The sequence below is a fragment of the Lynx canadensis genome, chromosome A1, assembly GCF_007474595.2.
Source record: "Lynx canadensis isolate LIC74 chromosome A1, mLynCan4.pri.v2, whole genome shotgun sequence".
Lineage (NCBI taxonomy): Eukaryota > Metazoa > Chordata > Mammalia > Carnivora > Felidae > Lynx > Lynx canadensis.
Window position 1 is genome coordinate 87,940,641 of NC_044303.2, and position 23,865 is coordinate 87,964,505.

General features: G+C 60.8%; 1 protein-coding gene across 33 annotated transcripts in view; it reads right to left on the reverse strand.

Annotated features, from left to right (window-relative positions):
- Positions 1 to 1,383: 1,383 nt before the first annotated feature.
- Positions 1,384 to 23,865, reverse strand: part of OBSCN (obscurin, cytoskeletal calmodulin and titin-interacting RhoGEF) — a 156,058-nt gene continuing 133,576 nt past the window's right edge. For 28 of the 33 annotated variants that reach the window (XM_030315066.1, XM_030315285.1, XM_030315232.1 and 25 more), the window contains 27 exons: positions 23,068 to 23,176; positions 15,257 to 15,541; positions 14,142 to 14,238; positions 13,786 to 13,907; positions 13,119 to 13,231; positions 12,804 to 12,972; positions 12,573 to 12,654; positions 11,635 to 11,835; positions 11,071 to 11,131; positions 10,606 to 10,683; positions 10,125 to 10,297; positions 9,954 to 9,980; positions 9,229 to 9,381; positions 9,086 to 9,131; positions 8,874 to 8,951; positions 6,459 to 8,487; positions 5,884 to 5,961; positions 5,456 to 5,566; positions 5,140 to 5,307; positions 4,097 to 4,219; positions 3,750 to 3,920; positions 3,232 to 3,316; positions 2,771 to 3,010; positions 2,319 to 2,542; positions 2,121 to 2,196; positions 1,838 to 1,987; positions 1,384 to 1,693 (listed from right to left, as the gene is read on the reverse strand). In XM_030315066.1, coding sequence (XP_030170926.1) covers positions 1,516 to 1,693; positions 1,838 to 1,987; positions 2,121 to 2,196; positions 2,319 to 2,542; positions 2,771 to 3,010; positions 3,232 to 3,316; positions 3,750 to 3,920; positions 4,097 to 4,219; positions 5,140 to 5,307; positions 5,456 to 5,566; positions 5,884 to 5,961; positions 6,459 to 8,487; positions 8,874 to 8,951; positions 9,086 to 9,131; positions 9,229 to 9,381; positions 9,954 to 9,980; positions 10,125 to 10,297; positions 10,606 to 10,683; positions 11,071 to 11,131; positions 11,635 to 11,835; positions 12,573 to 12,654; positions 12,804 to 12,972; positions 13,119 to 13,231; positions 13,786 to 13,907; positions 14,142 to 14,238; positions 15,257 to 15,541; positions 23,068 to 23,176 — 5,427 coding nt within the window. In that variant the 3' untranslated portion in view covers positions 1,384 to 1,515. Of the gene's footprint in view, positions 1,694 to 1,837; positions 1,988 to 2,120; positions 2,197 to 2,318; positions 2,543 to 2,770; positions 3,011 to 3,231; positions 3,317 to 3,749; positions 3,921 to 4,096; positions 4,220 to 5,139; positions 5,308 to 5,455; positions 5,567 to 5,883; positions 5,962 to 6,458; positions 8,488 to 8,873; positions 8,952 to 9,085; positions 9,132 to 9,228; positions 9,382 to 9,953; positions 9,981 to 10,124; positions 10,298 to 10,605; positions 10,684 to 11,070; positions 11,132 to 11,634; positions 11,836 to 12,572; positions 12,655 to 12,803; positions 12,973 to 13,118; positions 13,232 to 13,785; positions 13,908 to 14,141; positions 14,239 to 15,256; positions 15,542 to 16,683; positions 18,386 to 20,112; positions 20,156 to 23,067; positions 23,177 to 23,865 lie in introns of those variants that run through there. The other 5 variants (XM_030315328.1, XM_030315291.1, XM_030315299.1 and 2 more) reach the window with 5 other exon arrangements.

Sequence of the window (23,865 nt, forward strand, 5' to 3'; positions counted from 1 at the left end):
CATCCTAAAGTACAACACAACTGTTAAAAACAAGTTGTGTTAGATTTGATCTTTAGAAACAGCTTACCAACGAAATAGTCATAACAGATAAATGCAGGGACTTTGGGGCTGAGTGAGTTCATTCAACAAGGTTCAGTCTGGGAAAAGGGTCATGGATCATGGCACATGACATTAGAAAGGGCAAGTCCAAAATAAGTCTGTGAGGATGCACTAGCCACTGTGCACTAAGCACAGAGGCAGAGTAACAAGGTAGAACTCTCAAGGACACCTGGGTTTGCTGGGAAGTTAGGCCAGCCACCAGCAAGGACCGAGGGAAGCTGAGCCACTGGAGGAGACATTGCCTCTCTGCAGCCCCAGTGAGTATCTCTCAACATGTGCTAGTCGGAGCTGGGCTGACCCTGCAAAATTAGGTCTAAATAGGCTTAGACAAGGACATATCATCCCAGAACATCACACAGAGGAGGTTACCAAAGAAATGCAGTCTCAGAAGACAGGTTGCTCAAAGTCTCACCTGGGTCCCCATGTGCAGAGCCAAGCCAGCTGGGGCTGGATGAGCATGTGATGGAGAGGAAGGAGTGGGCTCAGATGTAGATCATGAGGACTGAGACTAGAGGTGTGTTCACTGTGTGTCTGAACAAGAGTGGTCAGGGCTACAGGACTGTGGAGGGACTCTCAGTAGAGGGCTCAGAGTCCCTGGGCACAGTGGACCTGTTCCAGAAGGGAGTGCTGGAGGGAGGCCATTCCTAACCGAAACTAGAATTAGAACTGGTAGAGATCAAACAAGGCAGCAAGTGCTCATGGCACATCAGAACCACACATTCTTTCCAAATGAGATTTCCCGGTGAGAGTGGCCAGAACATCTAGCAGGAGCAGGAGGCAGGGGGTTGGGGGGACTCTGGTTCAGGATCCTTCTTCAGCCTCTACGGCCCTCCTGTATAATCCACCTCTGCCTCCCTCTGGGGGGGAGGGACTGCTGGTCACCCACCAGGCTCCTTTCTGCCTCCGACTGAGATAGAGCTACTGTGGCCAATTCTGGAGGCCACACCAGGCCAGGGAGGTGACAATGGGGGCCAAGCTGATGATTTTCTATCCATGCACTTTGGAGCATCCAGGAGCCCAGGAGAGGTGCCTTGGGGGCCAGCTGGTGGGGCGAGGCTGGGGACCAACTGTCCCAGTTTCCCCAGGACTGTAAGCTGGATGAGCTGGTCACCTCCATTGAGGGTGCCCTGGCTGCCCCACTCCATGAACCAGGATGCCTGACTTCCACCCATTCCACAGGGAAGGGCAGTTCTGCTGTCTGATTGGCCCCCAACCTCCAAGTGAGGTGGCGGAACCCTCTCCTCCTTCTCCAAACAAACCCACAAAGAAAGAGATAACACTTCATCCGGTTCTGCTTTTTTATTGGCCTGTCTGTTCATATACAGCGAGTCCTAGAGCGGAGACTGAGGGGCGCAGCCCAGAAGGGCGACCTCCCACCCCCCATCACACACACCCCCTCTCTGCCAGGCCGGGTGCTTAGTGCACCTGGGCCAAGTTGTGCTTCTTGTACAGCAGCGCCCTCTTCTTCTCTCGCTCGCGCACGAAGGCTCTAAGTCGCGCGGTGGAGAAGGAGACAGCCGCGGGCTGGGAGCCCGCAGGGCCCTCCTCGGTTAGCCATGGACACTGTAGGCAGCTGGTCGCGCACGGCCGGCCCCTGGAGAGAGGGAAACGGTACCAGCTGAGCTCTGGGAGCGGAGGCCGAGCGGAGAAGGGACGTAGGGCGTGGGCCAGGCGGTGTGGGAGGGCTGGGCTCGGGGCGGAGCGCAGGGTGATGCGACGGACAGGACGGCCACCTTACCAGGGGTGCGCACACAACGTGCTCCGGAGAAAAGCCACCGCGCCGCCGGACAGCCCCGCGTAGCAGCAACCCAGACGGATGAGCCCCTTGCGCAAGGCTTTCTGCAGGTCGCGTGTCCCTTCACCGTTCACCGGGTACTCCGCGCTCAGCCTGCGCGCGTGGGGGATCAGGAGACTCAGGTAACCATCGGGTGTGTGCGGGGGGGACAGCGGGGGGTCTGGGAGAACCCTCCGTGGATGCCCAGTCCCTCCCCCCCCCCCGCCCCTGCGCTTGGAGAACTCACATGATGAAGGCTGTCACGCCTATAGCCCAGATGTCGGTCTGTGGGACGGCACCCTGGCCCTCCAGGAGCTCGGGAGCTGGGAGTGAGTACAGGTCAGGGCACAGGTGAGAGGCTGGGGAGGGACGCAGGCCTGGGGGCGGGGTTTCCTCCTGGCCCACCCTTCCCCCCAGGTCAGGTTGGCGTCCGCTTCCCGCGCACCCATGGTCTCCACGTAGTCCTTGAACCTCTCGGAGGGCAGGACTTTCTCCTGGGCGAGGCTCTGGGCGTTGCCCAGGTCGACGACCTTGAGTAAGTTGTATTCGGTGACGATCATGTTCTCGGACCTGAGGTCCAGATGCAGAATGCGCTGGGCGTGCAGGTACTGGGCGGCGCTAAGCATCTGCCATAGGTAATCCTTCACCTCCGACTCTGAGTAGGAGACCCTGGGGGCGCGTGAGAAGAGGGACTCGGCTCTGTCCACGGCAGAAGGGGCGCGGAGACACGAGCCCTGCCCGTGGGCTTGGGAGGGGCACCCCCGCTCTGCTAAAGCTCCGGGACGTGGGCTGGTCGGTGGAGGCGGAGCCGGGAGGTGGTACGCACCGCGCACCCCTCCGCGCTCCGACGCTCTTTACATTCCCAACCCCGGGACCAGCAGGCAGGCCACCCCTCACCTCTCCGCCAGGCAGGGGAGCAGCTCGGGTCCCGAGCAAAGCTCCAAGATGAGGACCAGGTGCCGGGGGCTGAGGTAGGCGGCCTGCAGCTGGGCCAGGTGCGGGTGGCGCAGGCTCTTGAGAGCCTCGTATTCGCGCAGTACGGCAGTCCTGTCCTCGGGGCGATAGGGAACGATCTTCGCGGCCAGCGCGCGTCCGCTGGCCTTCTCCCGGCACTGCCGCACCACGCTGAAGCGGCCCCTGGGCGAGGGGGCACCGGCCAGGCTTGTGAGGACACCCCCCACGCACCCTCCTTCCCAGTATCAGTAAAGCAAGCCCAGCGGGAGGTGACCAGAGCCTTCCGGGAAGGGGGAGGACGGCACAGAGGCTCTGAACCAAACTTGGGTGGAGGCACCAAGTGGGGAGGGAGGCTGGGCCAGCGGGGTGGTGGGCTGTGGCGGGGAGGTCCGCCTTCCCTTTACCTTCGGATCTGCGTCTGGAAGGCGAACGTCTGCGTGCTGGGGAGGGGCTGGGCTGGCCTCGAGGCGCTGCTCTCCTCCTCAGAGGCTACGGGAGAAGGAGTCAGTGACGGAGGCACCCCTCCAGCTCCAGCTCCCCCCACCTCGTCTCCTCTCCCCCTTCCCAGGCACCCTGACAGGGGCCCTTCTGTGAATCCCCACACTTTGACCTCATTCCTTGGGCCATGGAGATGCAGGGACCTACAGGTTAAACCAAACTTTCCCAGGGGCAGTCCTGGGGGCTCAGTCCCTTAAGCGTCTGACTCTTGATTTCTGCTCTTGTCATGATCTCATGGTTGGTGAGTTCAAACCCACAGCTCAGAGCCTGCTTAGGATTCTCTCTCCCTTTCTGTGCCCCTCCCCTGCTCATGCTCTTTCTCTCTCAAAAATAAATAAAACAAAAATAAATTTAAAAAGCATCCCAGAGAGTACGTGTGACTGGAGTGATAGTGCATGGCCACCGCCCTGCCCAGCAGGCTCACCCAGGTGGCTGGGCCCTCCCAGGAGGACCGGCTCTGAGGGGCTGCTGTAAGGACCCATGCCCGCCTTGCTGACGCAGGCCGTGCGGAAGATGTATGTGCCGCCCCTCGAAAGCTTGCTGGCGCCGTAGCAGCAGTCGAAGATGTCAGAAGCCAGGGTGTTCCAGCTGCCACCTGGGCCACACAGGAGGGGCATGGGTGAGCACTAGCCCAAGGCCCCCCTCCCCAGGGCCAGGGGGTGGACAGACCCCTCCCAGAGGGAGCACGGAGTTGGCTGGGCTCTGCCTGAGGCCCCCCAGCCAGGCAGGCTTCCCCGATGGGCACCCGGGGGACACCGGGACGGCTCGCACCTTCCAAGCTGCACTGCACAATGTAGGTTACGGGGCCGTATGACTCCACGGGTTTCCAGACCAGCAGCACCCCGTCGGCATATACCTCCCCGATGTCCGGGCGGGGGGAAGACGAGGGGCGCTCTGCGGGGCCACAGTCAGCAGTCAGGGTGGGGGGGCCTTTCCAGGGCTTCCGATGCAGCTCAGAGCCCCTGCCCGCCCCGCCTTGCCCTCCTACACCTGCAGCCAGGACCCTGAGCCCACCATCCCCTAGTCCCATTCGTTCGGGGTCCCCTTCCAGCACTGACCAGTAAGTAGAAGGGCCCAGGGCCTCCTGTGGTGGGGGCCTTGGTAGGTGTGTACCCTGCCAGGCTCCCTTCCCACCATGTACTCAGGAAGCCCGTGGAGTGGCCCTCAGGGACAGCCCTCTGCCAGTGCCAGGCCCCCCACAGGGAGGCCTGTCCTGGCTGCTCAGGTTCACCTGACAAACACCTGCTGGTTGGCCATTGCTGAGAATTAAGCCAGGGCTCGAGGGCTGCACCCACAGCCCCTGTTTGGGGTCCCCTGCACTGTTTTTGAGATCATAGTTTGACCTTAATAGAAATACAAACTGGGAAGCAGCCTGGTCCTCCATTGGCTAGAAGAACTGGGAGGAAATGGGTGTGAAATGCAAGGAGAGGAGCACCCCCCCCCCACGCCCAGAAGGGCAGGGGAGAGGGATGGGCCAGGTGGGCCACCCTGCCTCCTGCCTCCTGCCTTCTGCCTCCCATCCTGGGGGTTCCAGCCTGCAGAGCGGACTCCTACCCTCTGTGGCCCCTCCAGGCTTGCCAGTGTGCTGGGGTGTGCACAACTGGCTGGTGAGCGTCACATTCTGTAGGCCTCCAGCAGAGGGGCCTGGCATAAACCCACCCTCAAAGTGATAAGGGGTCTCCAGGCACCCCAGAAGAGTCTCATCCCCTCCCCCGCCTCCGTGGGCCTGGAGGAAACCTCCAGAAGGAGGCAGTGGCATGTGGGGTGGCCCCTCTCCCTGTCTCCACCCAGAGGGCCTGGCACGGTGCACCCACCTGCCTTCCGGAGGACAGCCGTGGTGGCTGCAGTCCCCAGCGTGTTGCGAACACTGCACGTGTACACTCCCAGGTCATCAGCATTCACCACCAGGATGGTCAGGAGCTGGAAGTTCTTGAGTGTGGAGGAGATAAGGAGGCGGCTGCTACTCTCCAGGGGAGTCCCATCTGCAGCAGGACAGAGCAGACCTAGGGAGCAGCTCGAATATGCACCCTGCCTGGAGACCCGTGCCCTCCTGGGGCCTCAGGTTCCCTCTTTACAGTGAGAGCAGTGCCCTCCTCCTTCCTGCACCCCAGCCCCAGGACACCTCCTTACCTTTGCTCCAGGTGGCCTGTGCAGCTGGCTGGGCTGACACTTGGCAGGCAAGAGTCACTGACTGGCCCAAGACCACCGTTTCATCTGAGAGCTCCCTTAGAAAGGATGGCGCTGAGGAGCAGGAAGGGAGGCAGGGGAGCCTTCAGAGATGATCCCCAACCTGAGAACCTGGACCCCTGAGGCAGGGATGCTGGGGAAGCCCACCCTCACTCAGCTCATCTTCAACACTAGCACCTGCCCCAGAAAGTCCTCCAGAACTGCCCCAATAATGGAACCAGAGCACCCCCCCTCACCTATCTGGGCTCCAGCCCCCGTGGATGTAAGCTTGTCCCCCACACTGGTCTGGGCACTGAGGAGGGGCTCCCGTCCCCCACAGCTGGGTCCCCTCAGCTGCAGTGAGGCTCGGCCCCCCAGGGCAGCACACCCACCTCGGTCCTTACTTTTCAGGCCCAGCCGAAAGGAAGCCAGGCCTGCCTTCTTCCTGGGGGGGCTCTCTTTCTCCAGACCTGCAGGGAGGAGGCCTCCAGAAGTCACACCTAAGGGGCCCAGCTGCCACCCACAGTGGACTCCCACACGGGGCACAAGAGCCCAGATCCCACAGACTTTTGTTGCAAATGAGCTAAACTTGCTGCAGAGACCACTCCCTTCTGACCCCTGTCAGGATCAGCCTGTCCTGGGCAAGGGCACCAGGGGCAGGTAAGACTTGGGGGCCACGGGTGCCTGGGGAGGCCAGGACTGGTTTGATTCTCTTTGTACCAGTGTCTCCAAGCCTTCTCAGGTCCCAACACAGGGACCTCAGATGCACACGGGGGTTGCGGGTTGAGGCCACACAGGAGACCTCAGAAACAGAGGCCCCCATGTGGGGCAGGGGAGAGGACCCTGGAGCAGAGTGGCTTCTGTGTCACCCAACTCTTCCCAGCCGCGGAGGCGGCGAGGTGCCCCAAAGTGCAAACAAGACACCTACTACCTGCAGGGAGGGGGTGGAGTGGGGTGGGGAAGTCACCTTCCGGCCTGCCCTTCAGGAGGCGGGAGATGTGAGCCACCGAGGCCCTCACCCTCCTGCGCAGTCCCAGCTCCAGGGGCTCCTCCAGCATGTGTCTCCTGGGGAGGTGGAAGAGGCCACCGGAGGGGGGTGACCATTTCCGCTTCCTACTGCCAGTGGCCTCCCCGAGCAGGGTCTCCATGTCCTCTGGCTCCTCTGTGATCTGCAGGCTGGCTGGTGGACCCAGTGCGCCTGGCCAGGGCCACGCGGCCTCTGGGAACTCAGCCAGCTCCTCCTCTGCCTCGGATTCCGGGGAGGAAGGTGACTCTGGTTCCACAGGCTTGGGGACCTTCCTGAAGATCATGAACTCGAAAGGGAGGTACTTGATGTCATACAGGTCGGACAGGTTGAGGTAGGCAGGCTCCACCTCTGAGATGTCCAGGGACACAGTGTCCGCTGCTTCTGAGTCCCCAGACAGGTCTCGGATCTGCACCAGGGACACCTGGGAGCCCCTGCCGAAGTCTTTCCACGAGCTCAGCTCTGGGGAGGCCCTTGGGGGTGCCCTGCTGCCCTCGGGAAGGGGCGCTGCGCTGGCCTGGGGGGGTGGGCTCTGAGCCCCAGTGTCATCATGCTCCTCTGAGGACTGAGAGGTGGCCCAGGCCATCCTGGCCCACAGGGGACCCTGCCCCAGCATGCCCCCTGCATCCCCACCAAAGGCAAAGGTGCCATAACCTGCCACTCCTGCGTAGCCCCCACGTTGCCCCAGGGAAAACTTCCGCATGGTGGCCTGTTCCTGAGGCCGCTGTGGGCTGGGCTCCGGTTCTGATGCATCCTCCAGCTCCAGGGTGGCATCCTGGGAGGGACCAGGCCCAGTGCCCACCTGGGAAGCCAGCCCTGAGGAGCTAGGGGGACTCAGCCTCCCAGGGAGACAAGTGTCCTTTGGACTCTCCATAGAGCCTGGCTGGCAGCTTTCTTGGGCTGGGGAGAGGGGAGCCTGGGTCTCCCCCGAGAGGAAGGGGCTGGAGGATGCCCAGAGGGGCCCCGTGCACTGCTCTGAAGGGAAGGAGCCAGAAAGTTGTGGTGTAACAGCCTTAGGGGGGCCACAGCCTTGCAGGGGAGCGGGACCCCACTGGGGCTGGAAGGAAGGGGCGGGCTGCCACCCACAGCTGTCCTGGGATGACCCCTCTTGCTGAGCAGCCCCTGGGAGGCCCCCAATGGATGGCAATAGTCTTGGCCCCTGCTGGGATCCCTCTGGACACTGCATCTCCTGGGCACATGTGACCCCTCCTGGCAGGCTCTCCCCTGAGGCTATCTGGAGGCCTGAGAGGCCTGGGGCAGGGCACTGCCCCCCGCCACAGGCCTCAGTGGAGGAGCTGGTGGAGTGTGGCTGGTCGAGCTCCAGGGATCGGCTGCGGCCGGGTGCCACTCGGGCACTGGAGCCAGGCAGCCGCAGGGCGGTCTCGAAGGAGGGCACTTTGGCCATCAGAGCGGCCTGCTCCTCCCGGGCGGCCTCCTCCTCCAGCGCGCGATGCTCCAGCAGCGGCTCCCGCAGGCCGGGCAGGGCCTTTGCGAAGTAGCCGCCCTTGAGCAGGTGCCTCCGCCGGGCGGGGTGCCGCCTGCCGCCCATGGCGGGGCCTCCGCGCTCCGGGGCCTCGCCTGCCTGCTGGTAGAAGAGGCTGCGGATGACGCTCTGCCGGGGAACGCAGCCCGGGGCAGCAGGCACCTCTGCACCTGGGGGCGACGCCGGCCGAGGCGCGGCGGCGGCAGACGCGCAAGCCTCGGCCTCCTCCGGCAGGCTAGCGGACGGCCGCAAGAAGCCCCGCGGGTGCAGCAGCGGGGAGTGGGTCACCGGAGAGGGCGGCAGCGATTTGGCCCGGGCGAAGGGTGCCAGCTCGTTGTCGGAGGACGAGGACGAGCTGCTGGAGGCGGCGCTGGCGCCTTCTTCGTGCAGGTGCCGGGCCACCCCGAGGGACGGGCTGTCGGGCGGGCCCTGGAGCAGCTCGGGAATGGAGCGCATCACCAGGATGGACTTGTAGCTCATCAGGGAGCGCTGGGGGTTGCGGGGGACAGGGGCACGTCAGCCGTGTGTCCGCCCGCTTTGCGGCTCCTAGTGGTCCCTGAAGGGGCACCCAGGAACTGGAGCGCGTTACAAGCTCCACTCCTCATCCCCTAGGGCTGTGTCGTTCTGTTCCTGCCCAGGCTGGGACGTTGCGCGTGGCACGCACCTCCTCCCAGACCCGCCCCCGGGGCTCAGAGAGCGCATGCCCCAGCCTGGCTTCTCTTTCTCCCAGGCCCTGCGGGGACGCACAGCCAGCCCTCGGGGCCTGGTTTCCTTGCGGGCCTCCAGCCCCCACCTCGCAGCTCTGCCCCCTCTTCAGCATCTTTTGGGGGGTCTAACCCTAACCCTCACCCCCTCCGCGAGGCTGCACTGCTCACCTGCCAGCGGCTGCGGGCTAGCAGGAACTTGAGTTGCTTGGTGTTGATGAAGTGGGCCTCCTCCGCGGGCACGGACTTCTGAGAGGGCCCAGGTGACAGAGACGGTGAGGGCAGACCCTGGTGCACCCTGTGGTCCACGCAGACCTCCGCCTCCCCAGCCCCATGGCCTGTTTCCCTCCCTGTGCAGGCCTGCTTGGGCTCAGCCTGCTCACCTGGAACCAAGGGTGGGCCAGGCACTTGGCTGCGCTGGGTCGGGCCCTGCGAGGAGAAGAAGGCCAGGGGTCAGGCCAGGTGGTCAGCTGCCCCAGGGGCAGGCCTGTGAGAACCCGGGGCGGGGAAAGGGTGGCACACTCACTCTGGGGCCCTCTGCAGGGCAGCCTTGATAAATTCCTGGGCATCCTCGCTGAGGTGGGCAGCCATGGGGCTGCTCCAAGACACCCGCCCCTCCAGCACATTCAGGAGGGTGGCTCGGTCACTCTCACCGGCAAATGGTGATGAGCAGGTCAGGCTGAAAGCAGAGACATGACTTTGCCTTCAGAAGTGACCTGGATTTCTGGATGCATAGGGAGCAGGTGGCCAGAGCAAACAGTTCTGGGTCTTTTACAAGGCCCCCAGTGGCCACAGAGCCACTCCCATCCAGCCCTGAGAGTCCCAGAAATGGCCAATATTTGCCCAGAGATCCATGCTCAGCCTGGGACAGGGATCAAGGGTCAACCTGGAGTATGTACCCAGCCTTAGCGTGAGGTGGGATCCAGGCTCAGTCTACACCAGCAGCCTCCTCGAGGGCAGCTGTAACTGTAATGAGGAGGCTCTGGGCAGACCCTTTAGGGAAACAGCTCAGTGCTTTGCCTGGTGACCCGGCCAAGCTCCTCTGGGCCACAGTGTGTAAGAAAAGAGTGCAGCAGAAACCACTTATCAGAGTTGGCTGACCGCTGGTTCCCATAATAGCTGCCCTGTGGGTCTTGGGTCTTTGATCTGGGAAGCAGCCAGTAGTGCACGTGGCTTGTCATGGGTCTGATGGGGAAGGGATCGGCGCTTGGTTTCAGAGGGGGTGGTTGACAGAGGCAGGTGTCTGCTTACCTGAGATAGGAGATGACCCCCATGGCCCTGCAGGAGCAAAAGCACAGTCTTGAGTCATCCCATGCCTGGGCTTCAGGCAAAGGGTATGCTCAGAGTTGGGGGGTGTGGGAGGAGGGGCAGCGACTGTGTGTGGGGCGGGGCTGCTGGCATCCCCAGTGGCCACTCACTTACCAGATGTCCGAGGCCTCGCTCACAGGAGTCTGCTCAATGATCTCAGGGGATACAAACTCTGGGGAGCCATACTTGCTGTATTGTGGCTCTACTGGGGTGATTTTTTGGGCAAAGCCGAAGTCGCAGATTTTAATGTCCTCCCGAGCGGGATGCACCATCAGGATATTTGGGGGCTGTGAGACACAGTCAGGGAGAGGGGAGGCCATGCCCTAAGGAGGGGGCTCCCAGGGCCGCAGGGAACACACAGGGGTCTGTGAAGGGCTTTCCCAAGGCAACGGTGATGCTGGTGGGACAGTGGGCAGTCTTGGGGTAGGTTTTAGTGCTATTTGGGGACAGCTTCCAGTTCATCCGAGCTGTACCCCACCTGATATCACTCTGCATCCCCAGAGAGTCTGGAAGTGCTAGACTTGCATCTACCCGCCCCCCCCCCATGTTCAGGGTCCCTCCCTGGTCCCTGCGGGGCCCCAAGAAGGTCAAGCACCTTTATGTCCAAATGGAGAATGCTCTGGCCGTGCAGATAATGCAGCCCTTCTGCCAGCTGCTGGATGTACACCTTGACCTGGAACCGAGGCCAGGGCTCAGAGGAGGTCCATCCTCCACCTACTGCTCCACTCGCCCCCAGATCTGAGCTGGGCACGGATCCCGCAGGGCAGGTGGTGTGCAAAGCCTCCCAGAGCCCAAGGCCAGAGGATTCCTCCAGCCCGGAAAGCAGATGGGCCTGACTAAAGCCAGAAGCACCTGGTGTCTCAGGAGGGAGGGCCCCACCAGCCGGGTGGTGACTGGGAGAGGAAAGCAGTGGCCCCCCGGGGAAGGGGGGTGCATGGAAGGGCTTAGAGAGCCCTACTGAGGACCTGCCACACCCCATGAGGCCCGGGGGAACCCCAGAAGGTTTCCAAGGTGGGGTGTGCTGGGTGTGGCCAGGGAAAACAGGAGACCGTGCAGTTACCTCAGCCTCGGTCACCACACTCTTCTTGAACAGCCGGTCCAGCAGCTCCTCTGAGGAGCACCTGGGGCTCAGGTCAAGGGAAGCTCTGGAGTCTGGAACCCACCTGGTCCCACACACACCTCCTATCTTGGGGTGGGGGTGGGGGCCAAGCTGGGGAGGTTGGTGCTCAGACTGTGGAGGGTGGGAGGGACAGGGACCCCAAGGAGGGGGGCCAAGGTCAGCGGACAGCAGCAGAGTGGGAGGGGTGAGTAGGGCATGTGCACCCCTCCCTGGAGCTCGGGTGGGCTGCCTGAGGACCCTCAGCATTAGCGCTGAGTGTGGCCCATAAGTCTGACCTCCCTGCTGGGCAAGGCCCCGTGGAGCGTGGGATGGCCCAGTGAGGGCTTGTCTTGGACCCTGTGACACAGCTCTGCCAAAATTCCTGAGCCAGGGGACCGTGAGCTACAAGGCCAGGGCTGTGTCCAGGAATAGCAGAACAGGCCCTGCTGGGGCCCTCTGACCTATGCCTGCCAAGGGTCTGCGTGAGCGCCCCTTTTCTTGGCCTCTGGCCTGGCTGTGGGATACAGCTCCAGGACAAGGATCAGGGTCTTCCGGGTCTCAAACTGGTCAAGCAGCCCTGTGACCAGCGGGTGGCTGAGCGTGGCCAGGATGTCCCTCTCGCGGTACGCCTGGGTGCGCGTCCTGCTCCGCAGCGGGATGAACTTGGCCGCGCAGAACATCTGGTTTCCCTTGTGCTGCACCCTCTTCACGAAGCCGAACACGCCCCTGGGAGGAGGGGAGCCATGCTGGGGGCGCGCGCCGGTTCCCCAGGACGGGGTTGGAGGAGCAGTGGAGTTCCGGAGAGCTGTGCTCATGAGGGTCCTCCAGGGAAGGAGGTTTCTGGGGGACTGAGTTCTGGGTGGGGGTGTCCGTGCCGTTGGGTCAGCGGGAGGGGTGGAGCTCCTGAGAGGCGGAATTTCCGGAGAACAGGAGGGCGGGAAAGAGGGTGCTTCGTGGACGGCGGGGTCCCGAGGTGTAGGGGTTCCAGGGGATACTGGCGGCTCCCTGGAGAAAGCTGGTGCTCCCTGGGGGCGGGGTCCCGGGAAGCTGGGGCTCCCGGGGGGCTGGGGGTGGGGACTTGAAGGAAGGGGCTCTGGGAGGTGGAGGTTGAGGGGCGGAGTTCAGGGGACGCAAGGGTCCCCGGGGACCAAGGATTCCAGGGGTGCTGGGGGCTCCCGGGGGAGAAGGCAGGTGCTCCGTGGTGGGCGGGGTTCCTGGGGCGCAGGGGTTCCCGGGTCGCAGGGTTTCCAGGATCCTGGGGGTTCCGGGGGCGGAGATTGGGAGGAAAGAGCTCAGGGAGGCGGGGGCTGAGGGATGGAGTTCCAGGGATTCAGGGGTCCGCGGGGCGCAGGGGTTCCAGGAGGTGCTGGGGGCTCCCAGGGCGGAGAGTGTGGGGAAGGGGCTCTGGGTCACGGGGGTGTCGAGGAGCGGCCCTCTCCTGGGGCTGCGTTTGTGGACAATACCTTCCAATTTCCTCCTTGACCTCATAGAAGGAGTGCAGCTTCCTTCGATAGCTTTGCTTCTCAGTGTCAGGCTCGCTGTCTCCTGTAGTCGAAGAACGGGAGTCGTAGGTGTAACTATGTCCACTTACTCCCAACTGGAGCGTCTCTGTGCTGGACGGACTATGCTGGAGCCTGAGGGAGGCTGCAGACCACACCCGTCCCATGCCCTCGAGGAGGGTTCCCCGGACTCACCCCCGTGGACCACCAGCTCCGCTTTACACAGCACCTGGCCACCAGCGTTTTGGGCCAGGCAGGTGTAGACGCCTGCGTCCTGCTGGGTCACGTCTCTTAGCACCAGGGAGTAGGTAGTCCCTTCCCGATGCTGGCTGAGCCGGGCGCCGTCCACCACCTGGGCATCATCCTGGGGGCACAGGCGGGCGGGGCGGCTGTCAGCCCAACCTGGGGATGGACTCTATCCCGCCCCCGCCCTACTGCGAGTGCTTTGCTGGCGGGTGGGAATGCTACACACTCCCCAGTCCCGGCCCCCAGCCCGGTGCCTGTCCCTACCCGGTACCAGGTCACTGTGGGCTGCGGGTTGCCCTCGATGACCGCTTGGAACTGCGCGGTGCTGCCCCTCTGTGCCTGCACGTCTTCGATGGTGACCTGCATGGATGGGGGCCCTGGGGTGCAGGAGGGAGCCCATGGAGAGAGGTCCAGGCTGTGTCCTCAGCCCACATTGAGTCTTGGAGCTGGGCCTTGCAGTCAGAGACTGCGCCCCTATAGTGGGCCAGCATTGACCACCCACCCACGCCTGTCCTGATACCCCCAAGCCTTGTGATATGCCCTGGGGCAACAAGAGCCCACCTGCCTCCCTAATGGGGGCGCCCCCCTCCTGACTCTGCCCAGGCCCCTGATGGTCAGGAAGTGCCTCCTTCCCACGAGCCTCTGTCTCTCCTAGCTGTCCAAGGGCAGGGTGTGCAGAGCATGTCGACGCCTGCTGGAGAAGGTGGCCCCCAGCAAACAGTTCACTACCTTCAGCCCCTCAACCCTCCCAGGTGACAGCCCTCACCTCTCCCTGGGGGGACACAGGGGCAGAGAGCTCCCCACACCTACCCCGCCCCAGCAAGACTGGGACAGGCCAGGTGGCTCTTCAGGTTCCTCTGCACAAGCGTCCCTCCCCCGGTCCAGGGCACTGGGAGCACACACAGACATGACCCACTAAGCCCCCGCCTACTTGTGGCACCCATGTCGCTGGCCTGGTACACGTATGTCCGATGCGTGGTCTCCATGAACACCTGGCTGTGGATGTCCCATAGGTCCACTGCTCCTGCTCCCGGCCAGGCTGTACCCTCCATCCTGTGGTCATGGAGCTGGATGAGTGTCTGCTCTTCTCCTACACCCCTGGAGTGTGGGTAGCTCTGCCCCCCCTCCCGCACTACAGCAGACTTTTAGGGGATGCACAAAGAGGGGACCCAGCCCCGGGTGAGGCGAGGGCTCCACCCCTCACCCTGAGAGCAGTCTCTCCTCTGTGCCCTGACCCTGGGATGTCCCCTCATGAACTGCCCCCACCCAGCACGCCAAGGAGGTTACCGGATGGGCACAGTGCGTCCCTGGGCCTCAGCATGGGCCCCCAAGTCCTGCTCCTGGCCCTCCTGGGGAAGAGGCTCTGGCACCTTCTGAGGCTCAGCTGGTAGGAGACAGGGGCTTAGTGAGAGGGAGCTTGGGATGGAGCTGGGACTGCCCTTCACTATGTGTCCCCATGTCATCCTGCAGGCCCAGAGGGTGGGAGCACAAGGTGGAGGAGGGACTGTGGGAGCGCAGGGCCCCTGTGGGTAAGAACAGACAGGGACTACCCTCCTCCAAACCCAGGGGTCCTGACCTCCCTGCAGAGCCCAGGAGCCAATGCACCCTCCTGTCCTAGCTTCTGGCCTGGGCCAGCAGCCATGCAACAGGGTCCCAGCTACCCAGACAAGGGCCATTCTGACAGCCAGGTGCAGCAGCTTCTGGGGGGGAGGGGCCCCAAGGCAGCATCCCTAGGGGGGTCTCATCAGGCCAGGGTGGTGGTGAGGGGGTCTACCTCTCCTCTCCTTCCTCCTCCCTCTCCCTCCTCCTCCTTTCTTCCTCCTTCTCCCTCTCCTCCTCCCTCACCTCCTTTCTTTTCTCCCTCCTCTTCCTCCTTACTCCTCTTCCTCCCTCTCATCCCTCTTCTTCCCTCTTCCCCCTTTCCTTCATCCTCCTCCTCCCTCCCCTCCTCTCTCTTCCTCCCTCCTCCTCCCCCTTCCTCCCTCCTCCATCTCCTCCTCTCTCTTCTCTCTTCTTCCTTCTTCCTCCTCTCTCTTCTTCTTCCCCTCCCTCCTCCTCCTCCTCTCCATCTCCTCCCTCACCTCCTCCTCCCTCCTTTTTCTTCTCCTCCCTCCTCCCACTCCTCCTCTTCCCCCCCTCCTCCCCCGCTCCTTCTCACCTACCCAGAAGCACAGGGCACTCAGGCTCTGTGCCCAGGGCTAACCACCAAAGCCTCTGGCTTCCAGGACAGATGTACTCAGGGTGGGAAGAACCTCCCAGCACCCACCTCCTGCCTATAGCTTCACAGTTGGGGAGCCTGAGGCTGAGCTAAACTGGGCCTTGTCCAGGTCCCCCAGTGCATGGGGCCATTGGGATGTCAGGGTCCCCAGGGCTCTTCCCATTCACCTGAATAGGATGGATACCTGGGGTGGCCAAGGTTGAAGCCAGCACAGGGGGGACCCTGAGAGCAGGTGGCACTTTGTGGTCAGCCTGAGGCCACTGGGCCTCACCAGATGCATCTGCAACCTCCGTGCCTAGGAGTTTGGGGCCAGCCTCCTGGAGTTTGGGTGGCCCCCCAGGGCCAGGGATGGGGCCAGCGTGGTCCCCTGTGGAGGGTCCTGGAGCCTCGGGGCACACCAGCATCCTCGGAACAGACGTGATCTCCTTGTCTGCTGGCTCCAGGGCAACTGGGGGAGGGGCAGCAGCATCTGTGGGAGAGGCGGGTCAGCGTGTAGGGGTGAGGTGTGGCCTGGGCCCAAGAAGAGGGCTCCAGAAACCTTGTCCCAGTCCTCAGAGGCTGCCCCAGTGAGCTGACTCCAAGCTGCCCTTCCCACCAATCTGACCCACCACACACTCAAGCTGCCCTTCCCACCAATCTGACCCACCACACACTCAAGGCAGTGAGCCCAGGACTTTTGAAAACATGGGGGCTCCTCTGGGCACAGGTGGGTCTGGACACCTGCCCTCTGTCTTGGTCCTGCCCCTCAGTCTCAGTTCATCCCATACCTTCACCCTGGGACTGGCCTCCACACCATGGTCCACTCCAGACCCCAGGGTACTGGGCCACCCAGGCCCAAGGGAACCCAGCCCCACACTCTAGGGAAGCCTGGGAACAGCCTGATGCTGTCAGGGGCCAAGGGGTCCTTCCTGCCCTCCCAGGCCAGCCATGCATGGCAGCGGCCTCCCCTCCACCTGCAGCCTAGCCCCACCAAGGCCACTGTATCCTTGTTGGCTCCCTGCCTCTAGCTTCTGGTGCATTTTCCTCCCCCACCTGGGGGTCATTCTTCCTATGGTCACACCACAGCCTCACACATGCCCAGGGATGCCTACCACTCCATTCCCAGCAGGTCCCCCCGCCTGGAGCTCTCCCCTCACCCCAGACTTTTTCTCTTGTTCATCTTCTGTATCCTCAGACCCTCCAAGCTGGAGAAGCGACTAGTCAGTCTGCTGTCTGTGTGCCCTCAATGGCACTGGGACATGTGTCTCATCCTTCCCCAGTCCAAGGAGGTCAACAGACCCCGAACACATCACAGCCTCTGTGCCCATTTCACCAACAACCCCCCCGGCACAGATGGTAGGGAGGGCTGCTCAGCCTCCAGAGGGCTGGGAATGACCACTAGTCTTGTCACAAGGTAGCACCTGTCACCAGCCACACAGCCTGTGAGCAAGCTACACCGGCGAGCTGTCACGCCTCCAACCAGGGACCCTAGGATGGGCCAGAACCCACAGGCTGGTATCAGGTGCCACCAAGGGCTGCTACTGGTGGTCCCCAGGACCAGGCATAGAAGGCCCTCCCCAACAAGTCGCCGGAGCCACCAGGCAGAGAAGCAAGAAAGCAGAGACAACACAGTGCAGGGAACCAGTTTATTATCATCATCGGGGCCATCCGATGGGCCACTTCCCACGCACAGACCCTGGTCCACCCTGCAGAAAGGCTCAGGAGGGCCTGCAGGGCTGTGCCCCGCACAGGCCTCCCAGAGGCCAAGACAAATGTTCATGGTGAAGATGGGGCTGGGGAGCCCCCACCTGAGAGGAAGACCAGGACCCTAGCCTGGAGCAGACAGGACAAACCTGACATCCCAGCCTTGTGAACATGGCCAGACAGATACAGTGTCCCTGACTTATGTCTAGAGCCCTGAGCCCAGAGCTGCAGTCCATGAGTCTCTCCAGCCTGTACTCTTCAGAGGCTTCTGTACTTTCTGAGACTCCAGATCTGTGTGCAGTGTCCTCAGCCAGACCAGGCCTTGTGAGGTAGCAAGTGCCTGGGGTAGAAGGGGCAGGCAGGCTCCAGCCCTGAGTTCTTGGAGAGTGGAGGGGAGGATCAGAGCACACATATCCATGGGGCACTGGCTTCCTCCACACAGCCACACTGGCTGCATCAGGGTGCCTGACAGCCAAGCCCCTGACGCTTATGGCCTCAACTCTGGGAGGGGCTGGGGGCCTTATCCCCATCTGGGTGGATGTGCAGAGTGACCGTCTCACCCACTGTCCCAAAGCTGACTGTCTGGGTGGAAACCTCTGTTTTGAAGCTGCTCTGGCCACTGTCTGCAGACCGCTGGACCTGGGTGCAGAAGGACGGCTTCCAGGAGGTAGCACCCCCAGCCCGCACCTCCTGCACACAGAAGGAGACTCCACTGGGGCCAAGGACTTGAGGCCCTGACGGAGACACTTCCCGGTGACTGAAAAAGCTGGATGGGCCTCGTGGGCCCAGGGGACGCCCCACATTGAGCAGGACAGGCCGCCCCACAGTGGGCTCACTGATCTCTCTCTGAAGCACAGAGACCTCGCAGGGTGGGTCATCAGAAGTGCTGGGCACTGGGCCATGACAGCCGAAGGTCTCCCCCTCCCGGGGCACGTAATCCTCCAGGTCAGCCAGCGTCAGCACTCGGCCATCGTGTGTGAGGACCTTGGGGTCACGGCTCCAAAGGCTGTTGGTGCCCTGAGGCTCCTCTGTCAGGAGGGCACCTCCTTCCTCCATCTCCTCCAGGGGAGCCTCTTCTTCAGCTGCTTGGGGAGGGAAACGCTCAGGGGTCTCCTCTGGCCCAGCGTCCATGCAGAAGGTGAGAGGCTCTCCAGCACTGACTATGGTTCTGCCCTGGGCCTGGGGCTCCTGAGCCAGTAACTTGTTGTTGGAATTGTTTGCATTGGGGTCTCCTGTGGGTGTCCCACCTGACATCGTGAAAAGGAGCCCTGTGGAGCTGTCGGGTGCCTCTCTGGCAGGAGATGCACCCCTGGAGCCCGTCTTCTTCACCTGGACTTCAATAGTCTCCTCAACCTCTACCCACTTGGGTTGGGGCCTCGTGCCCTGGGGCAGGGCCGGTGTGTGGGACTCAGGCTCCGTCACGTACAGCGTGGGCACAGTGGGCCTCCAGCCTGGTTCCACCTCAGGCTTTCGAGGCTGGCTGGCCCCCAGTGAGTAGAGCACCTCGGGGGCCAACTGGCCTGGCCTGGGTGGGCTGGCAGTGCGGCGAGAAGGCGAGCGGGAAGGGGACTTGTTGGGGGACCGGCGCCGGCCACGGGGGCTCTTCACCACGGTGGTGATGGTCTCCTCTCTGCGGGGAGAGGGCCAAGAGGAAATGGGCACAGAGACCTGCAGCCTTGCTCAGTGCCCGCACCATCAGCACATGCAGGGGCCACATGAGTGATTGGGTTAGTGTCCTCACAAGCAAGTGGTGACACTGCACAAACTCCTACACATGTGCTTGAGCCCAACCTCTGGAACCTACAGAGAACCAAAGAAACAAAGCACAAAGCCCCATCTGGCTAACCTCAAACTCTAGTGTGCATATCTCAAAACAAGAGTTGAGGCATCAGGGGAGGGCCATTCCACATTACAAGGTGCCTCAAAACCCCAGACTGAGACTGGTTTACAATGTCTCTGTGTGCTAGTCTCTCCTCCATTTATGACCATCTCACTTCGGAGATCCCAGTGCTCTTTGTGCAGTTAATGGGAAGGTATGCAGGGACATAGCCATATGGCCTTCCTTGTCCATCCCACCAGTGCCTTATGCTTTATATCATGTGGGTTACCCCAGTGAGCCCTCAGAGAGCAGGAGCCATCCATAAGATGTAAATAATAGAGATGCTCCTTTCATGGATGAAACATAGAGTTAATCTGTATAAAGCTCAGACACAGTCGCATAGCTCCAGGGATGGGGTACTTACTACTACCCCATGTATTGTGGGGCAGCAACGTGCCTTGGGGGAGGAGGGAGGAAGTCGAGGAAGGGTTAACCCAGGATCTGACCAAATGTCTGATGATAAGATTCTCCATAACTTGGACAACTTCAGGCCCCTTGAGGAGGTCATAGGTCCATGGGGACTAACCAGAGTTTCCCAGCCATCTGGTCTTAGACCAGTTTTTCTTGCCTCCTGGCTTTTGCAAGCTTTTCCACAATCTCCACCTGCACACACCCTCTAGTGGAAGTCCTCCTGATCATCCAGGTCAAAACCAATTCTTCCTTCTGTGGTTTCACTCAGCTCCAAACCTCTTGTGTAATTTAAGTAGCAACAACCCCAGCCTTGAAGGCACCAAAGAAGGGGATGGCGGGCGTGGCACCGGGGAAATGGGTTATCAGTTGGCTTCCAATCATGAGACACCTTGAGCAAGCCTCTTCCCTGAACGTGAGTTTCCCCATCTCCCTAATGCTAGGGTTGGGCTTGGAGACATGTAAGGGACCTAGAGCTGTGCTGCCCACTAGGGTTACACTATTTTAATTAAATGCAAGTTAATGAGAATAACTAAAATCTAGCATTCAGTTCTTCAGTTACACTTGACACATTTGAAATACTTGGCAGCCACATATGGCTAGTGGATGCTCTTGTAGTGTGCAACATAGAGAATACTTCCAACATCACAGAAAGCTCTGTTGGACAGAAATGTCCTAGATTCTAGGGTTTTGAGTAGAATTCTGCCTCTGGCCCACTGTGGGAAACAGCTCTCAGTCCCGGCTCCAAACTAACTGGTGTGATTCTGGGTCCAAGCTGGGTGTACTGCTGTGAAGTATACAGAGTAAGTCTACCCTGCGGAAGCAATGGAGCCATGGAGGCCCTGTAAGAGAGAGCTGTGAAGTGTGAAGGTAGTCAAGACCCCAGGGGAATGTGGGTCCCCTCTGGAGCTTCTGCAAAGTGCTGGCAGTCTGCGTGGTGAGCAAAAGCCATATGGGCAGGTAGTCAGACAAGCAGGTGGCTGGGCCACACAGGCAAGGTCCAGGTGGGTTAGTGGGCATGCAGGGGGCACTGCAGTCAGAAGGAAAGTTAGGAACACGCCTGCACTTACATGATGATGGTTTTCTTGGGGACTTTAGTCTCCTGCTCAGTGACTACAAAGAAAACAGTCGGAATAGCCAGGGTTACAGATCAGCCAGCGCTCAGGAGTTGAGCTGTTTGAATGGCATGGCAGTGTAGTAACCTGCTCGGCTTAGGAGCACTGGATCCAAGCCCTGCCTGGCCTATCTGTCTCAGCTTGAAGCCCCAGTTGTCATCTTTGAAATGGAGATGACAGAGCCTTCTTTGAGTGTCTGGGGGATAAGGAAGTAGAACATCAAATGTGTCTAACATGAGGAAATGAGGGTCTTTCAGGGACCGTAGCAAGAGTAGGGGCCCCATCTGGGCAGTCCACATAGAAATTCCAGCTCTTTCTTCAGCTCATGTGCCAGGGAGCCCTGTGAGTTTGTCAAACCTAAGGTCCCACTGCTCAGACAAAAACTGAAGGCTAGGCGTGGGGAAAGGAATGGCTCATGGGAATCAAACTGCGACTGGGATGGCTGGTGCCTGTTTTATAAAAATTCCTAAAGAACAAAGGCATCTCTCCAGGGAGGTGGCACATATGAGCTTTGTAGCATGAGGCCATGAAAACCCCATCAGGAGCAACCAGAAATGCCTGGACAGGGTCCTGAGCTCTAAGTGAGTAGAGAAATTTAGGTCTCCCCATAGAAGCTACCTACAAATTCAACTGCTTTGATTACCCTACCTTTCTACCCATCTGGAGCCAGCAGATGGAGGATCAGAATCCCAGAGACAGGATAAGACTCATCTGGGACCAAGCAGCACCTATTCCAACCTGTCTCAAGGTCTCTTCCTCTGCAACTTCTGGGAAGGGCCAGGTGTGCAACAGAGATGCCCCCTCCCAACCACACCCTGCTGGACAGCAGGCAGTCACCGGCTACCAGTACCCTTAGGTCTCAACAGTCCCTTTTGCCATTCTAGGGACAAAGCTGAGTGGGATGCTCAAAAAAGTCAAGTGGCATGGCCTGGGGCACACAGCACCCTGGCTTCGTGTGTGGGATTTCAGGCTTTGCTACAGTGCCATATAGAAAAAGGATTTTCCTTTTAGATGACCAAGAGTATTTTAAACTTGTCTCCAATTGGATGCACATGAATTAAATGTACCAGTTGTATCCGTATGGCCTTTGGGAGCCTCATTTATTCGTGTATATGTGTGCACACAAGCATGTGCATGCACACATGCATGTATGTATGTACATGTGCGTGTTTGTGCTAGTTGCCTCCTGGAGAGGGAAGCCCCCTGGGAGAGAGAATGGAATGCACCAACATGCCCTGTGTGTGAGGATTAAGTTGGGGCCAGAGAGAGCCAGCCTGTTTGCCACCTGCAGACTGGACCCTGTGTGCAGAACTCCTCTCCTCGCCTCCCCCCCATGACTGGGGTCCCCTCCTGCTGCTCTATGGGGTGGTAGTCAGGACATGTCTTGGCTGCCTGGTGCTTTTGTTCCTGAACTGGCCAGCCACCTGATGGGCCCTAAGCTCCAGTGAGTACTGGCAGCTATTGGAGAGGTGCAGCCGTGCGAAGCAAGGCTCCTGGCCCAGTGCGGTTCCACAAGCGAGGGGGCAGCACCCACCCCACAAGGCTGGCCAGGGCCGTGCTGGCCATAGAGCCACCAGGTTAAAGATGAAGCGGCAGGATAGGGTTAGGAAGCGGTAGGCGCTGGGCTCCAATCCTGGGTTTGTGAGAACCCGCCTTCTTGGATGTGAGGCACCAGGAGGCTGCCCCTCTTCCAGACTCCACAGCCGTCGGACGTTGACAGAAAGTGACCCATCATGACAATGAAGTGAATGCCTCTGTAGGACATGCTTGTTGCCAGCCTGAGAGGGAGCACTGAAGTCCCTATGCAGCACCTCCCCTACATAAGATGCTACACTGCAGGAAGTGCAGGTGCCTGCAGACATCACAGAATCCTCTGGGGGGCAGGAACAAGGACCCCTGCCCTCTCTTTGATGGCTGTGGAGGGTCTCAAAGGCTGTGAGGCCAAACTTCAGATGCCAAGTAGGCTGACTGTAGGAGGGTCTAGATAGACAGAGGCGCCCAGGCATGGGGCCCCAGGAAGGACTGGATCCAGTAGCCCAAGGCATCACAGAAGCCAACATTCAGAAGTTGGGAGGACATGTATTCCAGCCCTTCCTACTGTGGGAGCTGAAGCTCCACCAGGTATTAGTCAAGCCTCTGCTTGTATGCCTCCAGGAACAGAAGACTTACCACCTTATAGGTGGGGATACTTGCACTGGGAGAAGCTGTCCCTGGGGCTGCACCCTGCCCCATCAGGCTGCTCTCTGGGACTGAGCAGGCCCAGAACAGATTCCAGTTGCCACCCTCCCCATCCCAGCCATTCTTGGGCTGGGCCCAGCTGGGATCTTGGACCCAGGCATGAGTGGAGGCGTGAGGTGCCCTGCCGCCCACCCTTCACCTCCCACCCCAAAGCACATCTCCCCCTAGTGAGACATATCCCAGGACCCCAGGGCCCCCCCCCGGCCAGGTTAGGGAGGCAGAGCCACGGCATTCTGTTTTTCCCATGAACAACCCAACCCCAACACCACTCCCTCTCCTGGGAGCCAAGCTGAGACCCGGCAGCCCTGTGCTCTGCACATGGCAAAGCTGTCCTACCTAATGTTGCTGCCACCTATCACGAGGCCTGGCTGGCTACTGTCCAGCAGCCTGCCTGGCCCAGATAGGACCTTTCTATGCACTCATTACTGCCCCAGAGATGGTGAGGAAGATGCCACCCCCAGGGCAGCCCTTCAGCCTTGCTGAAGCTCTGGGCTCATGGCTCACCTCATGCTGCCCCAGTAGGGCGCTGGGACCCAGCCCTTGCTCCACGGCCTCTGCATCCCCTCCTCTCCCAGCCAGACCCCTCCTTGGCCCTCACTGCCCCTCCTCCAAGAAGCACACCTTGATTGGAAAAGCTGGTAGTTTCCCCCAACCCAGCCCCACAGCACTCACCTTCCACAACTGCAAGCTGCTCTCTGCGACGTTGTTCCCGGGCTCGCACAGCTGGGCTCTGCATGCACAGCTCTGCCCCGCCCCTCGCAGAGCCCAGCCGGTTCACCAACTGCAGGGCAGATGGCAGGAGCCTGCTTAGAGCCTGCGGCTCCCTGGGGACCATGCAGGTCGTTTGTAGTGGGGGCCCTCCCTGGCTGTGTCCCAGAGGCATAGAGCTTATCACCAAAGAAAGGGTTCCCACACAGACCCAGCATTGCCCAGGGTTTCCTAGGCACTGGGGACACTGTCTACACACTTCAGTGTGGTGGCCATATGGGCCCAAGCACGTGCATGGAACCGAATCTTTACCTACAGGTAACTTATTGATTTCAATTCAAATTGCATGTGGCCAATAGTGACTGAATCAGACAGTATGGGTCCAGAGCTGGCTCAGGTCTGTGTGTTCCCACAGGAACCTCCATAGGGGCCAGGACCCACCTAGGCTACCAACAGCAGCCACACAGAGGGGCCTTGTAGCCAGGAAGAGCCACAGCCTGCACACACCATCCACAGACCACCCCTGGCCCTGCAGGTGGGCAAGTGGCTTTGGGAGAAAAGAGGATGCCACCCAGGGTTCCCATCTGGGTCCCTGTCCCCTGTCATGGACACTGGATGGTGGGCCAGAGATCCCCTCCTTCACTGGGGATACTGGGTGATCGTGGGCCAGGGATCGCTCCATCATCAGGGGCACTGGGTAATGGGGGGCTAGGGTTCTGTCCTCATCATGGTTCAGGGACACTGGGTGATGGTGGGTTGGGG